Raw genomic sequence first — 18,539 nt, 5'->3', positions numbered from 1 at the left:
AGCCCTGTGGATTTGGGGGTCCTGGGGCCAGGCACGGAGGAGGGAGCACTGTGGATTTGGGGGTCCTGGGGCCAGGCACGGAGGAGCGAGCGGGTGGGTTTGGGGGTCCTGGGGCCAGGCACGGAGGAGAGCCGGGTGGATTTGGGGACCCGTGCAGGGACAAACGCACCTTGCGAGGCCGTCGAGCTGCAGGGTGGCGGCGCTGCCAGGCAGCGTGGGTGCCCGGCCGAACTGTAGCCGCAGGGGCTGCTTGGGCTGCAGGCGGCTGACCAGGCCGTCGCTGGCCGGCAGCCAGTCCAGGCTGGGGATGAGCAGCTGGCTGGGCAGCAAGCAGCACTCGTCCACCAGCGCCTCGTCGGGCTCACTTGCTGGGCCCTCGTCACGACCTGCGGGGAGGGTGGCCGAGGTCTCAACATCTCTGCCTGGGGCACCACCTGCCCGCCCACCCGTGGGGGATGCGCTGGGGCCTCCTCCTTCTGAGGAGCACCGGGTCTGGCCCTGGCTCTGCCTTCCTGGCTGGGTGGTCCTAGGGTTTTCTCCCCCTCTCTGGCCTCAGTCACTTAAAAAGTATATGACAAGCACTGTGCCTTTCACAGACACCAGGATGTAAGAACGACAGAACCCGCCCTCCTCACACACGCCACCGACGAGACAAGAACAAGTGCCTGGGAGCAGCTGCCATCCCCAAAGCACCTGCACCACGCCTGGACCTGTGCTGGGAACTGGGGAATTGGCAGAGGTCAAGGCAGAGCCACTGCCCCCTGCAGGGGCTTATGTTCTGGCGGGGGGCTGGGGCAGGGCTTGTGTTTTGGTGGGGAGAGGAGAGCGGCAGGCGGGGGGCCTCACAGCAGATCCAGAGCTTGGTGAGCAGGCGGAAGAGCAGGGACATGCTGTCCTGGGTGTCCGAGGTGGCCGTGTACACAGGCAGGCAGCTGGGCTTCAGCAGGCCCCAGATGCGGATGACCACCATCAGCTCCCGAAGCATGCCCAGTGAGGTGCCATCCCGCAGGAAGCTGTGGCCCGGCCGCAGCAGGGAGCCCTGCAGGAAAGAGGTGCCCAGCGTGGCAGGGGCAGCGGGAAGCAGATGGTGAGGGGGTGAAGCCTCTCGGGGTGCATGGAACCCCGGCCTGGGGACAATGGGCAGGGTCTGGGACGTTTGTGGAGGTCAGGACTGGGGTGCTCCTGGCACAGCGTCAGTGGATGCCAAGGATGCTACTCAGCACCCTGTAGGGTCCAGAACAGCCCCAGCTGGAGAGTCATCCCGTCCCTCACCTGAGAGTCCACAGAGAGGAGGCTCCCGCTGACGCCAACACCCCTACCCACTTCCGGGGAGCAGCCGACCCTCCCACAGCTAAGTGCACCCCCTCCCACCACCATGGCTGCACTGGGAGGCCAGAGGACCAGGAAAGGGAGGCCCTGGGGAGTGGCCTCTGGCAGCCTAAAGCCCCACAAAGAGCAGAGGGGCTTCAAACTGCCTGACGGGCTCGGTGGAGAGGCAGGGCCCACAGGGCAGGATGGTGCACAGCCTGCACACCTGGAGGTGGGGGTGTGGCCCGAGCCTGCTGGGGCCGGCAGTGAGTTCCTGACCTCAAAGCCGCCTACCCCAGGCTAAGGGGGCTGGGGACGGTGACGGCTGGGGGCAGCGGAGCAGGAGATTCCAGTGGGGGTGGGGCTGAGAAGAGGCAGGGCCTGGGAGGCGGGACTTTGAGAATGGGCAGGAAAGGCTTTGTAGGAGAGGCTTCAGGAGCAGTGGGCTAGGAAGTGGTGCTTTGAAAAGAGGCAGGGCCAGGACGTGGGGCTCCAGGTAGGGGCGGGGCTGAGGTGGTTTTGAGGCGCAAGGCCTGGGAGGCGGGGCCTCTGAGGGGCGGGGCCATGGAGGAAGGGCCTGGGGAAGGGCCTGGGGAAGGGCGGGGCCCGGGAGACAGGGCCCTGGTGAGGGGTGGGGCTAGGGAGGAGGAACACGGCTGTGGGCGGGGCCAGGGAGGCGGGGCCCTGTTGAGGGGTGGGGCTAGGGAGTCGGAACACGGACAAGGGCGGGGCCAGGGAGGCGGGGCCCTAGTGAGGGGCGGGGCTTTGGAGGGCGCACCTGGTTGGGCAGGCTGGCCAGCAGGTAGAGCACAAAGTCGCCCACCCACTGCAAGAGCTGCTGCAGCGCCTGCAGCGTGTTCATGTCCAGGACAAACTCCTCCGTCTTAAGGTTGATCATGACCTTGTCAATGTCTGCAAGGAGACGCGGGTCAGGTCAGTCCGGGCCTGTGGGACACACGGGGTGACCTAAACGCTCCTCAGAGTCCTGCACCGAGCACCCACCCAGTGCCGGGCAAGCAGGTGCCCACACCGGGAATAAGACACGGGTGATGGCACTGCCTGATGGAGAGGAACCGGGAGCCCACTGCCTGCCCACCCCGGGGGCCCTGTGCTCAGCACCAAACAGCTTCTCTTGGCCTGCAGGCCTTGGGAGGGCATGCCAGGGACAGCACTGCTCAGACCCGGCCCACTGGTGCACATCGGGCCCCTCCTCGGGGTGGGCTCTGTGAACACAGGACATGTCCACACTGTGCGGCTGCAACCACCCCCACCCCACACCTGGCACTGGTTACACACCCAGCAGGTACCTCTGGGATGGCGACTAGCATGGTCCCACAGAAACCACCACGAATGTGCACACAGCTCCCAGCTACTGGGAGTGCCACGTGCCTACAGTGAACTGGATACTCTAGAGGTAAATAGTAACCCCAATTTTAAAAGAAACAGCCTGTCAGGTGCAGTGGCTCACGCCTGCAATCCCAGCACTTTGGGAGGCCGAGGCGAGTGGGATGCCACGTGCTGGGCGGGCCTGGGCAAGCTGCTTAGCCTCTCTGTGCCTCAGTCCCCTTATGGTAAATTGGGAGGAGGAGCGGACCTGCCCCAGAGGACTAGGTGCCAGGTCCTGGCCTGGGAGCAGCAGCCTGGCCCCCAGGAGAGAGGTGGAAGGGTGACGTCAGCTCAGTAGGTCAAGACCAGCCTGGGCAACATAGTGAGACCCTAAATATGGAGACCAAAAAATTAAAAACCAAGTGTGGTGACGCACGCCTATAATCCCAGCTACTCCAGAGGCTGCGGTGAGAAGACTGCTTAAGCATGGAAGGCAGAGGCACCACACTGCAGCCTGGCTGACAGAATGAGACCCTGTCTCTAAAACGCCGGGCGCGGTGGCTCACGCCTGTAATCCCAGTACTTTAGGAGGCCGATGCATGGGGATCATTTGAGGTCAGGAGTTTGAGGCCAGCCTGGCCAACATGGTGAAACCCTGTCTCTACTAGAAATACAAAAACTAGCCGGGCGTGGTGACACACGCCTGTGATCCCAGCTACTCGGGAGGCTGAGGCAGGAGAATCGCTTGAACCCAGGAGGCGGAGGTTGCAGTGAGCCGAGATCCCACCACGGCACTCCAGCCTGGGCGACAGAGCAGGACTCCATCTCGAAAGATTAAATAATGCAATAAGTAAATGGTGAAAGATGCCCGAGGCTGGGGCACGGGACGGGACCCACCGACGTCAGTGATCTTGGCACAAATCTCGGTCAGCCGGTCTCCAGGGCTCTTGTCGGGCGTGTTGAGGAAGTGGGGGCGCAGCAGCGACTTCAGGGTGGAGCTGATGGCGATGAGGAAGAGCTTGGTGTGGTAGTCGCACACGCGGGTCACCGTGCAGGGGGACAGCTTGCAGAGCGAGGCCTTCATGGCCAGGATCCGGGTGGAGAGGACCTGGGGGGCGGGCAGTGTGAGCAGGAACCTGGGTCACCCCGAGGGGCCAGGGCAGAGGTGCCCGCCAAGGCTCCAGCTGGGGAGAAGGGCAGCTGGACTCTGGCACCAGGCGCTGGGTGAGCTGGGCAAGCTGCTTAAGCCTCTGCACCTCAGCAACCTCACAGCAAAAGGGGCCTAATGTGCCAAGAGGAAACTTCCTAGGTAAGGAAGGAAAGCAAGTGCTTCTCTCAGGCGCAACTTTACTGGACGGGCCTCCGGGAACACCCCACTCCACACACAGCCTCACCTGCCACAGGCTACCTGCCCCTCCTGCCCTCCACCCTCCATGGAGCCCCTGCCTGCCATGGGGACCCCCCCCCAGCTACCACAGCAACCCCCACGTCTGCCACTGGGACCTCCGTGACTGCTGCAGGGACCTCCCCCACCCTCCACGGGACCCCTCTCCCTGCCACTGGCCCCTCACTCAACACAGGGCCCCTGGCTTCCCCAGGGACAGCACTACCTGCCTGGGGACCCACCTGCCGCAGGGGCAGCCCCACCTGCCTGGGGACCCACCTGCCGCAGGGGCAGCCCCACCTGCCTGGGGACCCACCTGCTGCAGGGCCGCGGTCTGGCGCGTGTACTCCTCGTGCAGCTTCTCCACCAGGCTCTGCACCATGCTGGGCTGCACGTGCAGCAGGATGTCCCACCAGTCATAGCCGGTCACCATGCAGTACTCCAGCAGGAAGAGCAGGTGCCGCAGCGCCAGCCCCACCTCCAGCGGGTGGCCCATGGAGGGTGACAGGCGGAGCACACTCAGCTGCCGGAGACAGGGCCCCGGGAGAGCCATGTAAGACATGGGGCTCCAACCCCAGCCGGGATGAGCGTGGGGCCCTGGGGCTGAGGTGCATCTTGTGGAGGACAGGGAAGGCACCTGCCCAGCAGCTCCTCTCCATGATGGAGGGGTGGCTCTTTACCAAGCCTACTCCGGAGGCCCCCACACAGACCCGTGGGTCAGCGGGCAGCCACGCCTGTGGGTGTACGCTCCCATGTGCTGGCATATGCGCACACCCCCGTGTGCATGCGTGTGTGTGCGCGCCCCCAAGTGCATGCGTGTGTGCGTGGGTCTGTGTGCCTGCACGTGTGGGCATTGCCCGCACCTTTCTGTCAGGGTTACAGACAATGCCTCTGAGAACAGGGAAGGAAAACACTCCCTGAGCCCCAACTGCGCCGGGTGCTGAGCCGGGCACACACACGTCTCCCTGAATGCTGAGGAGTCTATACCATGAAAGGCTGTCCTCTCGAGAGCTCCTAGCTAACACACGCCTCAGGCCGCCCTAGTGACCTTACTGAACAAGCCTAACCCATCGCACAGACACAGAGGGGCAGGCAGGGGCTGGAGGGGCTTGCACCTGTGGTCCCTTCCCCACGGGCACCTCCCTCTGGCACCCCCCAGCCCAGCTCCACACGCCCGAGCAGCTCACCTTCCCCTGGTTGTCAATGCCCACCAGGGCCAGCGAGGTCCAGGACAGCTGCATGGCCTTGAAGTGGACGGCGGGGCCTGCGGTGCGGGTGCGCTTGATGGCCGGCTCGTCCACGGGCCTCGGGGTGGCAGAGCTGTAGAAGACGGCCATGGTCTGCAGTGACAGCCGGTGCACGATGTGCACGCTGCCGTCGTGGAAGGCCAAGGCCAGCCCTGCGGGCACAGGTTCGGCTTAGGCAGAGGCAGGGCCCGGGACACGCCCACCCGTGGAGGGGCCACCTGCTCTGCAGGGTGTGGAGCAAGCCGAGGCCGCCCAACTAGGGGGGACCAAGGGTCGCAGCGCCTGGTGCCCCAAAAAGAGGCATTTTAGGGTGGTGGGCCGGGGCCGTCAGTCACACTGGGGCCTGCCTGTGAATGAGGGCGGCGTGGGGGGTGGGGTCCAGAGCCTGAAGCTCATGGATTTGAAAGGGGTCCCTGCGGTAGAGAGACTGGAAAATGGAGAACAAACCAAGGGTTCTGGAGCAGGGAACTGCGTCCCCGTCAACCTCTCCGCAGGCTCTGACGAACATCCCCGAGCCCCGAGCGGGTTTTGATAACCTCTCTGTCCAGGGAACCAGGGGAGAACGGGAGCTAGGGGAAGGAAGGGGCCTGAGCTAAGGCGGGCTTGTCCCCACCTTACAGCTGAGCAAACAGGCCCAGCACCACAGAGTGCGTGGACTCACTCAGGGGCACGGGTGCCACGGGTTGAGACCAAGACCCACATTACGACCGCTGCAGTGCAGAGACCAGAGGTGCTGCCGACCCAAGTTCCCCATGTTCCCTTGTTGATCTGAAATGGCTCTTTACATATTAAAGAGCACAGGATCTGTCTGCCAGCCTCACAGAGCTTGAAAGACAAGGTCTGCGTCCTGACTGGGGACCCATCAGAGCCCAGGAGGCCGAGCTCCCGGGGCCCCATGGCCTGCGCTCAGAGCCCGCCTCCCCTGGTGTGAGCCGAGGGCCTGTGTGGCCGCCGCTGGCTCTGCCATACCAAGGCCAGGGTAGAACTGTGTGTCGCTGGCCACCTTAAGATCGGTGTTGGTGAGCGAGATGGGCAGCTTGGGCAGTGCCACAGCTGACACGCGGTCCAGGTCGTTGGTGGCCGACAGGATCCGCCATTTGAGAATCGTGGGCTGTTTGTCACCAACTGAAAAATCAGAGGCAGGAAAACGGGAAGGCAAGGGAGTGAAAACAAGCTGAGAAGCTGCCACAAGAGCCCAGCAGGGCAGGGCCTGCAGCCCACCCAGTGCCCTTCCCGGGTCTCACGCGGCCACACTCCCACGCCAGGAACACCAGGCCTGGCCAATCCGAGTGCTCCGTGACTCGCCCACTGGTTCTGGGACAGGCGTGGGACCCAAGGCAGGCCAATGGGATGAGGCCCTGGGATTTTATGGAAACCAGTGGGGCGGGGCCATCTTGCCCCCTTGATGGAGCAGACAATGGGGAGACGGCCCCACCCCAGACCTGCAGCCATGCAAACCCCAACATTCCCTCAGCCTCAGCCAGCTGAGCCGGGATTTCCATTCCTCCTCATCTACAATTCCAGGGTCCCCACACGATAAGGCCATGCAGGATGGTCGCACCCACGGATCTGCTGCCTGGCAGCCCCTGCATGAAGATGCGGTCCTTCCCAACAGGTCAGTCTATTTCTGTGAATCTCGGGCCACGTGTTAGCAAATGCGACACGGCCAGGTGTGGTGGCTCAAGCCTGCCATCCCAGCACTTTGGGAAGCCAAGGCCAGAGGACAGCTTGAGCCCAGGAGTTCAAGACCAGCCTAGGGAACACAGCTAGACCCCATCTCTACCAAAAATACAGAAACATTAGCTGGGTGTGGAAATGCACACCTGCAGTCCCAGCTGCTCAGGAGGCTGAGGTGGGAGGATTGCTCAAGCCCAGGACATTGAGACTGCAGTGAGCTGAGAGCCGAGATCACGCCACTGCACTCCAGCCTGGAGCCTATCACACAGATACACACACACACACACACACACACGGGCCCAGAGAGCTTGTGCAGGGAGCGGGGCGCTGCACCCTATCTCACACACTCACACACACACACACACACACACGCCCAGAGAGCTTGTGCGGGGAGCAGGGCGCTGCTCTTGCTGCACGTGGGACGTGGAGGGCAGCCCGAGCCGGCCTGCGGGAGCATGTGTGGCCCGTGGACAGGACAGGCCGCCTCGGCTGCTGACTGCAGACATGTGGGAACCAGGAGAGGGCGGCCGAGGCAGCCCACCACAGAAACAGTGCAGGGCTGCTGGTCTGAGCCACTCCGTTTGGGGGTGGCTTGTTACTCAGCTGAAGCTGACTACCACACGGCTGCTCTGTGCCACCCATGTCACCCTGAGGTTTCTGCCCTGGACTGGCCATCATGGTCACAGAGCCTTGACCTGCTACAAACCCGTACAGGGGTCCTGTGAGCAGCATTCCCAGGGGAAACTGAGGCCCAGAGAGTGGCTGAGATGTCCGGAGGGCACACAGTGGTCAGGGGTGGCTGGCCCTCGTGGAGTTGAGCCTCTCAGTGGAAAGACAGGAAACCCAGTGCTCTAAGGCTGGGTGAAGTGGCTGCCATGACACCCAGGGGTGCTCAGGGTGCCCTCGATTTACATCCCCTCCTCCAACTGACGGCCATGACCACCATTCCTAAACGATGGCGCTCAAGGCAGACAGAGTCTCAGCTGCTGGCCCAGAGCACTCAGCTGATGGAGGAGGCTGGGCTCCGAGCCTCCATGGGCCCGGCCACCCCTGCCCTGGGCTGAACTGAGAGGCAGGGCAGGGGCCTGTGGTTCCACCCACAGGGCCACCTCCAAGCTGGGCCTCAAGGAACAGGGTGGGCTGGCGAGGCTAGGGATGGGTGGGGGCAGGGGTGCAGGGCTGAGGGCAGAAGTGGCTGGGCCACAAAGCCTCGCGTGTGGGGACACTGGGCAGTGGGTGGAGAGCTGAGTGCAGCAAGAACTGAAGCCTTCCGTGGTGGGCACCTGGTGCCCACCTGGTGAAGCCTTCCGCGGTGGGTGGAGAGATGGGTCAGACAAGGACTGCCTCACAGTGACCCCCAGCTGCCGGGGACATGAGGCCTGAGAAACGCTGCTGTGTACATGTAAAACGTGGCTCTCAAGGCCAGCAGGAGCTGGGCTGGAGGGTGTGGGCCGTTGCAGGAGATGAGGTGAGGCGTCGGACCTGGGACTGCCAGGTGGCCTGGCTGCGGGCTGATGGTGGACCCAGACGTGCAGGCAGCGAAGCTGCGGGTCCCTGCAGCCCTGCCTCCCATGGGGGGTGGTGCCGGGTGCTGTCGCATGAGCCAACGCAGCCCGAATTGCTGGTGACGCACAACGAGGCCTGCGGGGAGGACCAGGTGGAGGCCCTCTTCACCTCTCCTGCCTCCACGGCCACAGTGGGCAGGTGAGGTAGCCACCCGCAGGCACAGCGAGACACGGGCTTGTTAGCGGCTTATGAAGAGCACCTGCCCGAGTCCAGCCACTCCGCGTCATTAGCGTTCATCGGCAAATGCCTGCTGCTCTCAGCTGCGGGAAACCCCTCCCTTCTCCAGGGCAAAGGCCAGCCTGAAAGCCGGGCCCACAGCCTCCCAGGCTTTGGAAACCTAGCGCTGTTCTGCCCCCAGTCCTGGCAGTGAAGCGTCCCTGCTTTGCTCCAGCCCCAGCATTCTGCGCTGGAAGTGGGGGTGACGGGCCTGGCTCCGTGGGTGCTGGGGGGCCCATCGGGCAGACAGAGATGGGAATGAGGGCCCCAGAAGAGGCTGCTGGTGAGGTGGGTGGTGGTGGTGGGGTGTTCTCATCAGCCTCAGCTGACCCGCTGAACCTCAGCTGCTCCTCCCTGAACCAGGTCCGGGAGGGTTCCGTGCACCGCCTCCGCCGGGTCTGGCCTGTCCCCTGCTGCCTGACGGCCCCGCCCACAGACTGGCTGCTCGGTTCGACGGCCCCGCCCACAGACCCGCCCATTCGACGGCCCCGCCCACAGACTGGCTGCTCGGTTCGACGGCCCCGCCCATTCGACGGCCCCGCCCACAGACTGGCTGCTCGGTTCGACGGCCACTCCCACAGCCACGCCCACTCAACGGCCACGCCCACACGCCTGCGCGGGCCAGCGACCACGCCTCCCTGAGCCTCGGTGTCCCATAGGATGGTGGCACCCGCCAAGGCGGGAGTGGAAGGGCGGAGCAGGCTACACGACTAACACTCAGAATGCCTGCAGGCAAGGTGATCACGCCCCGAGATCCCAGGACTATTGGAGGTCAAGGCGGGAGGATGGCTTAGGGCCAGGGTTCAGGACCACCCTGGGTGACAGAGCGCTACCTGCCTCAAAAATAAAACCCAGCTGCCCCCGAGGGCAGGCCCAGGTCCTCCCGCAGCTGGCCGGGGAGACTCACCCACGGGGGAGATCTGCTGGAAGATGTTGTTGACCGGGAGCCCCTCCTTGCGCAGGGACCAGCACTCCACGATGCTGCTGGTCTGGCTGGACGCGCACAACAGCACCTGCGGGGAGGTGGGGTGAGGGCAGACCCTGCGCTGCTGTGCTGGCCACGCGACCGGAGCCATGGGACCCTGGGGCTGCTGTACCACGGGGCCTGTCTCCTCGGCCACGCCTGCCATTCCAGGCCCTCCTGGATGCCAACCTGGGCCTGCCTGTCCCCAGAGGCCACCATCCACTCGCAGGAACGAAAATGTCCCTGGATGGCGCCTTCTCACAGGGACAGCAAGGGGACCCAGGGAACCATGTCAGGGGCATTACTGATTACTGATTACAACGGGAATCCAGGCAACCTGGAGTGGCCGGCTGAACAGTGGCCCCAGGACATCCCGGTCCTCAGCCCTAGGACCTGTGGCTGGGTGACCTCTCACACAGAAGGACCTGCAGGTGGGACTTGGTTCAGGACACAGAGGCGGGAGAGCATGGGGGGGTCCAGGGGCTCCAGTGTCCTCACAGGGTCCTCACGAGAGGAGGTGGTAAATGACATTCAGAGACAGGAAGAGGCTGCGCTGTGGCCATGAAGGGGACGAAGGGGCCCCGAGCTGAGGGATGCAGGCGCCTCCAGATGCTGGGAAAGGCAGGGAAGAGGTTCTCCCTGCTCACACCTCGGTTTAGCCCGTGTGGGTCTCCACCCTGAGGCCCCTGAGAACGCACGCCGCACTCCCAGCCGGCCAGCCCACGCGGTGGCCCCGGCACACGCTCACCTGCTCCGACATGTCCCGGGCCAGGAACTTGAGGTGGGTGATGGCGGGGAACTTGTCCTTGCGGTTGAGGTCGGTGGTGCAGCGCATGAACAGAGAGGGCAGGATCTCGGTGTCGATGCGGCACTTCTCGCTGACCACGCTCACGCACACCTTGTAGAACTGCACGGGCGAGGCGCTGCTGCCGTCCGCCGTGGCCACCACGATGTTGCCGCCGCCCGTGAAGGCGATGTCGGCCAGGGCCACGCGGCCGCGCAGCCGGCACAGGCTCTCCGTGGACGTCAGCACCTGCCCGCTGGGCTTCAGCAGGGACACGGTGACCAGGCCGCTGACCGTCACCGCGATCCAGCCCTCCATGGGCTTGCCGCCAAATAGCGTGAGCGACGGCGAGAACTTGACGCGGGAGAACTTCTCCCCGAAGCTGGAGGCGCCCGACTGTGGGGGAGGGGGGGAGGGAGGAGGGGTGTTCAGGCTCATGCGGGCTGCCCCAGAAAGAGTCACACAGAACCCCAAGGCAGAAGCCAGGAGAGTGTGCGCCTAGGTTCGGATCCTGACTCAGCCCCCAGAGACCCCCAGAGCCCTGTGGGATGTGGGCCCTTCTGACCCTTGGGCTCCTCATCTGTAAGGTAAATTTTGCTTTGAAGAACAGCGGGAGGATTAAATGGATGAACGTGTGTGTGACAGGAGTCACCTCCTCTTTCTGTAAAGGGACAGACACTGGTATGCTCAGTTCCGGGAGCCAGGTGGTCCCTGTGGCAGCCAAGCAGTCACTGGCGGTGCGCACAACGCCGGGGGGCAGGTGCCAATCAGCCCACTCACAAACCCCGGCGGGGGCCGTGCGGACCTGAGCTGCATCACTCGGGAAGCGATGTGTGAGCACCAGTGGCTACTGCGGACACTATGTTGGTTTCCAATCAAATTTGTGAGGTCATCATTTACATACAAAAACATCCACCCTTCTTTGAACACGAGTCTTTTAAGAGATGGGGTCTTGGCCGGGCAGAGTGACTCACGCCTGCAACCCCAGCACTTTGGGAGGCTGAGGAGGTGGGTGGATCACCTGAGGTCAGAAGTTCAAGACCATCCTAGCCAACATGGTGAAATCTCGTTCTCTACTAAAAATACAAAAATTAGCGGGGCCTGATGGCAGGCGCCTGTAATCCCAGCTACTCGAGAGGCTGAGGCAGGAGGATCACTTGAATCTGGGATGCGGAGATTGCAGTGAGCCAAGATTGCATCACTGCACTGCAGTCTGAGCAACAAGAGCGAAACTTAGTCTCAAAAAACAAACAAACAAGTCCCTGCTATGTTGTAAAAACATGCAAGGGAGAGAAAAGTGTGTATCATACTGGGACCAGCCTGGCCAACATGGTGAAACCCCATCTCTACTAAATATACAAAAATTAGCCGGGTGTGGTGGCATAAACCTGTAACCCCAGCTACTCAGGAGGCTGAGGTAGAAGAATCACTTGAACCTGGGAGGTGGAGGTTGCAGTGAGCCGAGATGGCACCACTGCACTCCAGCCTGGGCGACAGAATGAGACTTTTTCTCAAAACAAAAACAACCCACTTTTTATAGCAAGAAGCAGGTCCAGGAGTCCAGCCAACAGGCCAGGCCCGGCCATGTGTGGTTGCCATGAGGATGAGGGATGGCATCTGGTGTCCACACCATATGTGTCTGTGTGGGTCGCAGGCTGGCGTGTTTGAGGGTGTTTTAAATGAGCACGTGTGCCTTTTATTAATATAATTTTATTTGGTTATTTTTAAAAGCGAGGCTCTGAGTCAGGCCACAGCGGGGATGCACCTTGAGGACCCTGTTTCTACGAAAGGGTGAGCAGAGGCTGATCCGCAGAGATGGGCTGGGTTCCAGGGGCTGGGGTGGGGGAAAGACGGGGGTGAGACATGATGGGGTGATGGGGACTGAATTTCCTTTTGGGGGTGATGAGAATGGTCTGGAGTTGGGTGTGGCGGTTCACACCTGTAATCCCCGCACATTGGGAGGCCAAGGCAAGCAGATCACCTGAGGTCAGGAGTTCGAGACCAGACTGACCAACACAGTGAACCCGTCTCTACTAAAAATACAAAAAATTAGCCGGGCGTGGTGGCGCATGCCTGTGGTCCCGGCTACTCAGGAGGCTGAGGCAGGAGAATCACTTGAACCTCGGAGACAGAGGTTGCACTGAGCCAAGATCTCGCCACTGTACTCCAGCCTGGGCGACAGAGTGAGACGCCATCTCAAAAAAAAAAAGAAGAAAAAATAAGCTGGGGGTGGTGACATGTGCCTGTAATCCCAGAGGCTGAGGAAGGAGAATTGCTTGAGCCTGGGAGGCAGAGGTTGTAGTGAGCCAAGATGGCACCACCACACTCCAGCCTGGGCGACAGAGCGAGGTTGTATCTCAAAAAACAAGGAAGATAAAGGTCTGGCCCGGCGTGGTGGCTTCTATGTCTATTCCTAGCACTTTGGGAGGCCGAGGTGGGCAGATTGCCTCAGGTCAGGAGTTTGAGACCAGCCTGGACGACAAGGTGAAACCCCATCTCTACTAAAAAAAATACAAAAATTAGCCAGGTGTGGTGGTGGGCACCTGTACTCCCAGCTATTCGGGAGGCTGAGGCAGGAGAATCGCTTGAACCTAGAAGGGGGAGGTTGCAGCGAGTGAAGAGGGCCCCCCCAACCTCAAACCGGGGAAAAAGGAAAAAACTTTCCCAAAAAAAAAAAAAAAAAAAAAAAAAAAGATAATGGTCTGAGGTCTGAGGTTAGCCATGCTGGCGTCCGCAAAACATGGTGAGTGTACACAAAACCTCTGAACCGCACGGGCTGTGCACTCTTTTTTTTTTTTTTTCTTGGGACGGAGTTTCGCTCTTGTTACCCAGGCTGGAGTGCAATGGCGAGATCTCGGCTCACCGCAACCTCCGCCTCCTGGGTTCAGGCAATTCTCCTGCCAGGCATGCGCCACCACGCCCAGCTAATTTTTTGTCTTTTTTTTAGTAGAGACGGGGTTTCACCGTGTTGACCACGATGGTCTCGATCTCTTGACCTCGTGATCCACCCACCTCGGCCTCCCAAAGTGCTGGGATTACAGGCTTGAGCCACCGCGCCCGGCCTGTGCACTCTTAATGGGTGAACTCTATGGTCTGTGAACACCATCCTGATAAAGCTGTTACCAAAAACAGAAAACACAGAGCAACTGGACTGCAGGGTGGGGAGCACACTCCGGAGGGGCCCCGTGGCAGGAAGCCGGTGCTGCCTCTTAACTGTGGGACTGGCTGAATCACCGGGGAAGGAGAGAGGGGTTCTGGGATGTTACTAAATCAGAGGGTAGACTCCATTCTGAAGACAGCAGCCATTAGTGAAACAGACAGCTAGCTAAGGACAGCAGCCTCCAGTTAAAGAGATGACTCACTGAGAACAGCCACCCTCAGTTAAATGGGGGCCCCACCGAAAACACAGGTGCTGGCCGGGCATGCTGGCTCACGCCTGTAATCCCAGCACTTTGGGAGGCCAAGGTGGGTGGATTATGAGGTCAGGAGTTCGAAACCAACCTGGCTAACATGCTGAAACCCCCGTCTCTACGAAAACTACAAAAATTAGCTGGGCATGGTGGCGCGTGCCTGTACTCCCAGCTACTTGGGAAACTGAGGCAGAAGAGTCACTTGAACCCAGGAGGCAGAGGCTGCACTGAGCCAAGATCACACCACTGAACTCCAGCCTGGGAAACAGAGTGAGAATCTGTCTCAAAAAAAAAAAAAGAAAAAAAGAAAATGCAGGTGCTAATGACAGCCTGACTGCAGGGGTGAGCCAAGTACAAGGTTCAAAAAACCGGGGCAATCTGGCGGATGGGGGGGGCATGCTGGCGATGGGGGGGACGGGCTGGCGGGTGGCTGGGCGGGGGGCCGATCTCATGTGCCTTACCCACTCACTCGGGCAAGACACTCACCTTCTCCACGTGCAAGGCCAGCTTCACACCGTTGTGCAGCCAGGACAGGGCCACGATGGGGTCCCCCTCCACCAGGCTGCCCACCGAGCTCTCCCAGCTATTAGCCAGGTGGTCCGCCATGCTCCAGCACTTGATCTGCCCGTCGGCATCTGCTGACAGGAGCCGGGAGCCTATGGGCAAGAAGCCATCGTTACGAACCCTCCAGGGATGGGCAGAGCGCTGCCCTGCAGGACGGCACGGTGCCCGGGGGAGCCCGCCCAGTGGAGAGGTGACATGAGCTGCGCTCCGGAGGTGCCTCCAGAAACCCCAAACAAGAACAATTCAGGGCACTGTGGGAAGAGCAGCAACTGCCACACCACAGACGGGGGGCTCCAGACCCAGTGCCGGACTCCAGACGGACCAGGGAAATAAAGGGTCTCCTCTCTGGGATCAGGGTTGCCGCCCCTGGCCACGTGGGACCAGCTGCCTCACCTGACTGGTCCTGGCGCTGGAGTCCAGACGGACCAAGGAAACACAGGCCCCCCACACTCCCCAGCTCCGGGATCTGGGGCCGCCTCACCTGACTGGTCCCAGCGCCGGACTCCAGATGGACCAGAGAAACACAGGGTCACCTCCCAACCCCGCTCCAGGATTTGGGGCCGCCTCACCTGACTGGTCCCAGCGCCGGAGTCCAGACGGACCAGGGAAACACAGGGTCACCACCCCCCACCCGCTTTGCGATCTGGGGCCGCCTCACCTGACTGGTCCCACTCCAGGCAGGTGATGGCCTCCCGGTGCTCTGAGGGGATAGAGTGCAGGTCCCAGGGGTGCTCCGTGTCCAGGATGTGGATCATTCGCGTCAGGTCTGTGGGGAGGGGCATGGTCAGTGTGGCCTGGTGCTGTGGCCTGGAGGCGGGGATGCTGACCCTGGGCAGGCTCCAGGGAGTTCACGCAGCTGCTGTCAGCCAGGGCAACGCTCAAGGAACAGGCTGTGCCCCCCGCCGCCAGGAACAGAACAGACCCGTGATGCACCAAGACTACGTTTTTAAAACCGGACTAGAAGAAAATGACCCAAAATGTGAACAGCCGGGCCCCTCCACAGAAGGGGAAAGGTGGCTTTTCTCACCCTGCTTTGATTCTAATTTTCTGTGGTTTTCTTTCTTTCTTTTTTTTTTTTAAAGATGGGGTTTCACCATATTGGTCACGCTGGTCTTGAACTCCTGACCTCAGGTGATCTGCCCTCCTCAGCCTCCCAAAGTGCTGGGATTATAGGTGTGAGCCACCGCGCCCGGCTGGTTTTCTAATTTTCTCTATCCAGCACGTATTACAAGTGCATATTACTGGAACAATGGAGAGAAAATGGGTACAGCCACCACGTGCCTTTCAAAAACCAAACAGTGACACACACCATCTGGAAACCTGGGGCAGGTGTCTCCAACATGCCTGTGTCAACCACCACCCCAGCCCTGTTCAATCCCACACAGCGGGGGACCTGACGTCTCCCAGCAGCAGGTGCGGGGAGCACTGAATCCACCCTCTGCACCTCCAGGAGGCTGAGGCTCTCACCCAAGTTAGAGAGTGAGGGGTGTCCTGAGAGACCGAGTCCCCGCAAGGCAGGGTGCTGGGTGCCTAGGGAAAAGGGTGGGACGCCACGTGGGCAGGAGGGGGGCGCACCCTGGTCGTCGCTGCGCAGGTCCATGGTGAAGGCGATGAGGTTTCGGCAGGACCAGGCGCAGGCCAGGGGCACCGACGGGCAGTGCGTGCTCCTGGACCATTTCTCCCACTCACAGACGTAGGCCAAGTCCATCATCCCACCTGCTGCCGGCCGCCGCAAGTCACACATGAGGGCAGTCACCAGCTCCTGCGGGAGGGAGGTCTGGCTGGTCGTCTGTGTGGGCTGAGCTCCCAGGGCACGTGGAGTGCCAGCCGGATACGGGAAAACCTCAGGCAGGCGGTCAAAGGAACGGCAGGTGCCAAGGCCCGGAGGCCAGACAGAGCCTGGGGCGTTCCCGGCAGCCCACGGGGCTGGGGCTGAAGTGGGCGTGGAGAGGTCAGGGCCTGTGGGCTTCTACCCCGAGCGGTGGGAGCCTGGGAGGGCTGGGACCTACTTAGATCTCACCAGGACCCCTCTGGCTGTCTGGGTAACAGACCGTGGGGGCCAAGGGCACAGCTGGAGATGCGGCAGAGGGTCTGCACTGGCCCAGGTGAGTGATGATGGGGGCAGCAGGAGGGCGCTGGGTCTCTTCTGAGGGAACGGCCCGCAGACAGGCAAATGGTGGGGTTGCTCCCTGTGGCCAAGGCGGGCAGGCGTTCTGGGGCCAAGGGACTTGGCGAGTGTGACAGGCGACAGAGGGAGCATTTCCTTGGGGCTTTCTAAGCGCCCAGCATCTGGACGGACTGTTTCCGCTTCATTAACGCAAAAGCCCAGTGAGACTGGAAGGACCACCAACCTGTTTTCCTCAGACCCTATCCCCGGCTGCCTACCTCAGGGTCTGCCCCAGACCCCCAGGGCTCCGCCATACACCGCTTAAAGTCAGCCCTTGCTTCCCCCGCTTCAACCCACCCCAGGGGCCCATGGCCTCCGCCTAAATTCTCAGGCTTCACCCCAGGGGTCCCATGTTGGCTGACCTCCCCAGGTCCGGCCTCCAACAGCCTTGGCTCTCCAGGCCCCACCCCTAAAACTCCCCAGTCCCCAGGTTCCCCTACAGGGACCTCATGTACTCTCCAGGCCCTTTCCCCATTGTCCCCAAACACCAGGCTTCATCCCAGGGACCCCATAGCCTCTACAGGCCCCACCCCTATAACCTCCCATCTGCAGGGTCCTTCCGTTTTCTAATGTCCAACGACCCCGTAGCCTCTCTAGGTCCTGCTCCTATAGCCCCAAACACCAGGCTTTCTCGCCGGAATACCATGCCTCTCCAGAGCCCAATCCTACGGCCCTCAATATCCAGGGTTCATCCCAGGGAACCCATACCCTCTCCAGGCCCTGCCCCTATAACCCCAAATCTCCAGGGTCCATCCCAGGAATGCCCCTATGACCCCCAATTCCCAGGGTCTATCCCAGGAACGCCATAGCCTCCCCAGGCCCCACCCCTAGAACCCCCAATCTCCAGGATCCATCCAGGGACCATACCCTCTCCAGGCCCCGCCCCTGTAACCCCCAATCTCCAGGGTCCACCCCAGGGAACCCAACTCTCCAGGTTTCATCCATATAGCCATCCAGTTCCCAGGCTCCATGCCAGGGACCCCAGACCCACTACAAGCCCCACCCCCCCAAGCCCCCCCCCCCCCCCCAACCCCCCCCCCCCCCCCCCCAACCCCCTTCAGGCCCCCCCCCCAGCCCCGCCCCGCAGGCCTCCGGCTTCCCCCGAGTTTCCGCCGCAAGCTCCAGACCCTGCGACCCAGGCCGCCTACCCAGCAGCCTTTGCTTCCGGACACGCCCCCTAACCCTGCAGGCCCCGCCTCCCCCGCGCCGCGTTCCCTGGGGCTGCAGACGCCATTGGGGGGTCCGTCCCACCCCCGGCCGGGCCCCCGCAGCCCCGCGCTCACCTGGCCGGCCCGTGCGCCAAGACCAGCGGGCGTCCGCGGCGCGAACTTCCCTAATGCCTCGGCTCCGGCGCCGCCATCTTCCCCGGGACCAACGAGTTGCTCGACCCGCGTCGCCGCCTCCCAAAGACTTCTGGGACGGCGGCGCGGCCTCGGCTCCGCCCCGCTTCCGGGTCTATTTGCATGCGAGCATTTCCAATGATTCCCAAAAGCCACCGTAGCTGTATTTGGTAGAATAAGCACTTTCTCAGCGCCAGTTAATAACTAGGTTAGTTGCATTACACGCCAGACTACGGACATACAGGTTGGGCAGCGATAGCGTTTAACGAAAGTTGCCCTATGTGTACAGTCATTGATCCCAGAGGCTATAAATGGGTCCTGGTGCGCGGGGTACACCGTGCTCGCTTCGGCAGCACATATACTAAAATTGGAACGATACAGAGAAGATTAGCATGGCCCCTGCGCAAGGATGACACGCAAATTCGTGAAGCGTTCCATATTTTCTCCCGTTTCCTGATGTCCAAGATGGGGAAACTGAGGCTCGTCTAACGGAAGTCGCTGATCCCGTTACGGCCTGTTCCTACTTCCATCCACGCCTCCAAAAGCCAGCTGAGTGCCGTGCATGTTGGCCTTTTGTATTTATTTA

The 18,539-nt window shown here is 61.7% G+C and overlaps 1 protein-coding gene and 1 non-coding gene across 3 annotated transcripts in view; one reads left to right on the top strand and one right to left on the bottom strand.

The window, feature by feature from the left end:
• MED16 (mediator complex subunit 16) overlaps positions 1–18,021 on the bottom strand; it is a 20,771-nt gene extending 2,750 nt beyond the window's left edge. The window contains exons 1-13 of one of the 2 annotated variants that reach the window (XM_032252477.1): positions 17,897–18,021; positions 16,022–16,208; positions 15,105–15,212; positions 14,369–14,538; positions 10,437–10,868; positions 9,632–9,737; positions 6,235–6,390; positions 5,206–5,417; positions 4,335–4,541; positions 3,532–3,742; positions 2,087–2,220; positions 847–1,039; positions 170–386 (exon numbers count right to left, since the gene is read on the bottom strand). In XM_032252477.1, coding sequence (XP_032108368.1) covers positions 170–386; positions 847–1,039; positions 2,087–2,220; positions 3,532–3,742; positions 4,335–4,541; positions 5,206–5,417; positions 6,235–6,390; positions 9,632–9,737; positions 10,437–10,868; positions 14,369–14,538; positions 15,105–15,212; positions 16,022–16,190 — 2,315 coding nt within the window. In that variant the 5' untranslated portion in view covers positions 16,191–16,208; positions 17,897–18,021. Of the gene's footprint in view, positions 1–169; positions 387–846; positions 1,040–2,086; positions 2,221–3,531; positions 3,743–4,334; positions 4,542–5,205; positions 5,418–6,234; positions 6,391–9,631; positions 9,738–10,436; positions 10,869–14,368; positions 14,539–14,927; positions 14,953–15,104; positions 15,213–16,021; positions 16,209–17,896 lie in introns of those variants that run through there. The other variant, XM_032252478.1, reaches the window with a different exon arrangement.
• Positions 18,022–18,290: 269 nt separating this feature from the next.
• Positions 18,291–18,397, top strand: LOC116532927. The gene has a single exon (XR_004260995.1). It is a non-coding gene; the product is annotated as a U6 spliceosomal RNA (small nuclear RNA).
• Positions 18,398–18,539: the final 142 nt, after the last annotated feature.

Source organism: Sapajus apella, unplaced genomic scaffold (assembly GCF_009761245.1).
Source record: "Sapajus apella isolate SASKATOON/1434 unplaced genomic scaffold, GSC_monkey_1.0 scaffold77, whole genome shotgun sequence".
NCBI lineage: Eukaryota > Metazoa > Chordata > Mammalia > Primates > Cebidae > Sapajus > Sapajus apella.
The sequence above is the reverse complement of the archived record's forward strand: the minus strand, read 5'-3'. Positions and strand labels throughout refer to the sequence as shown.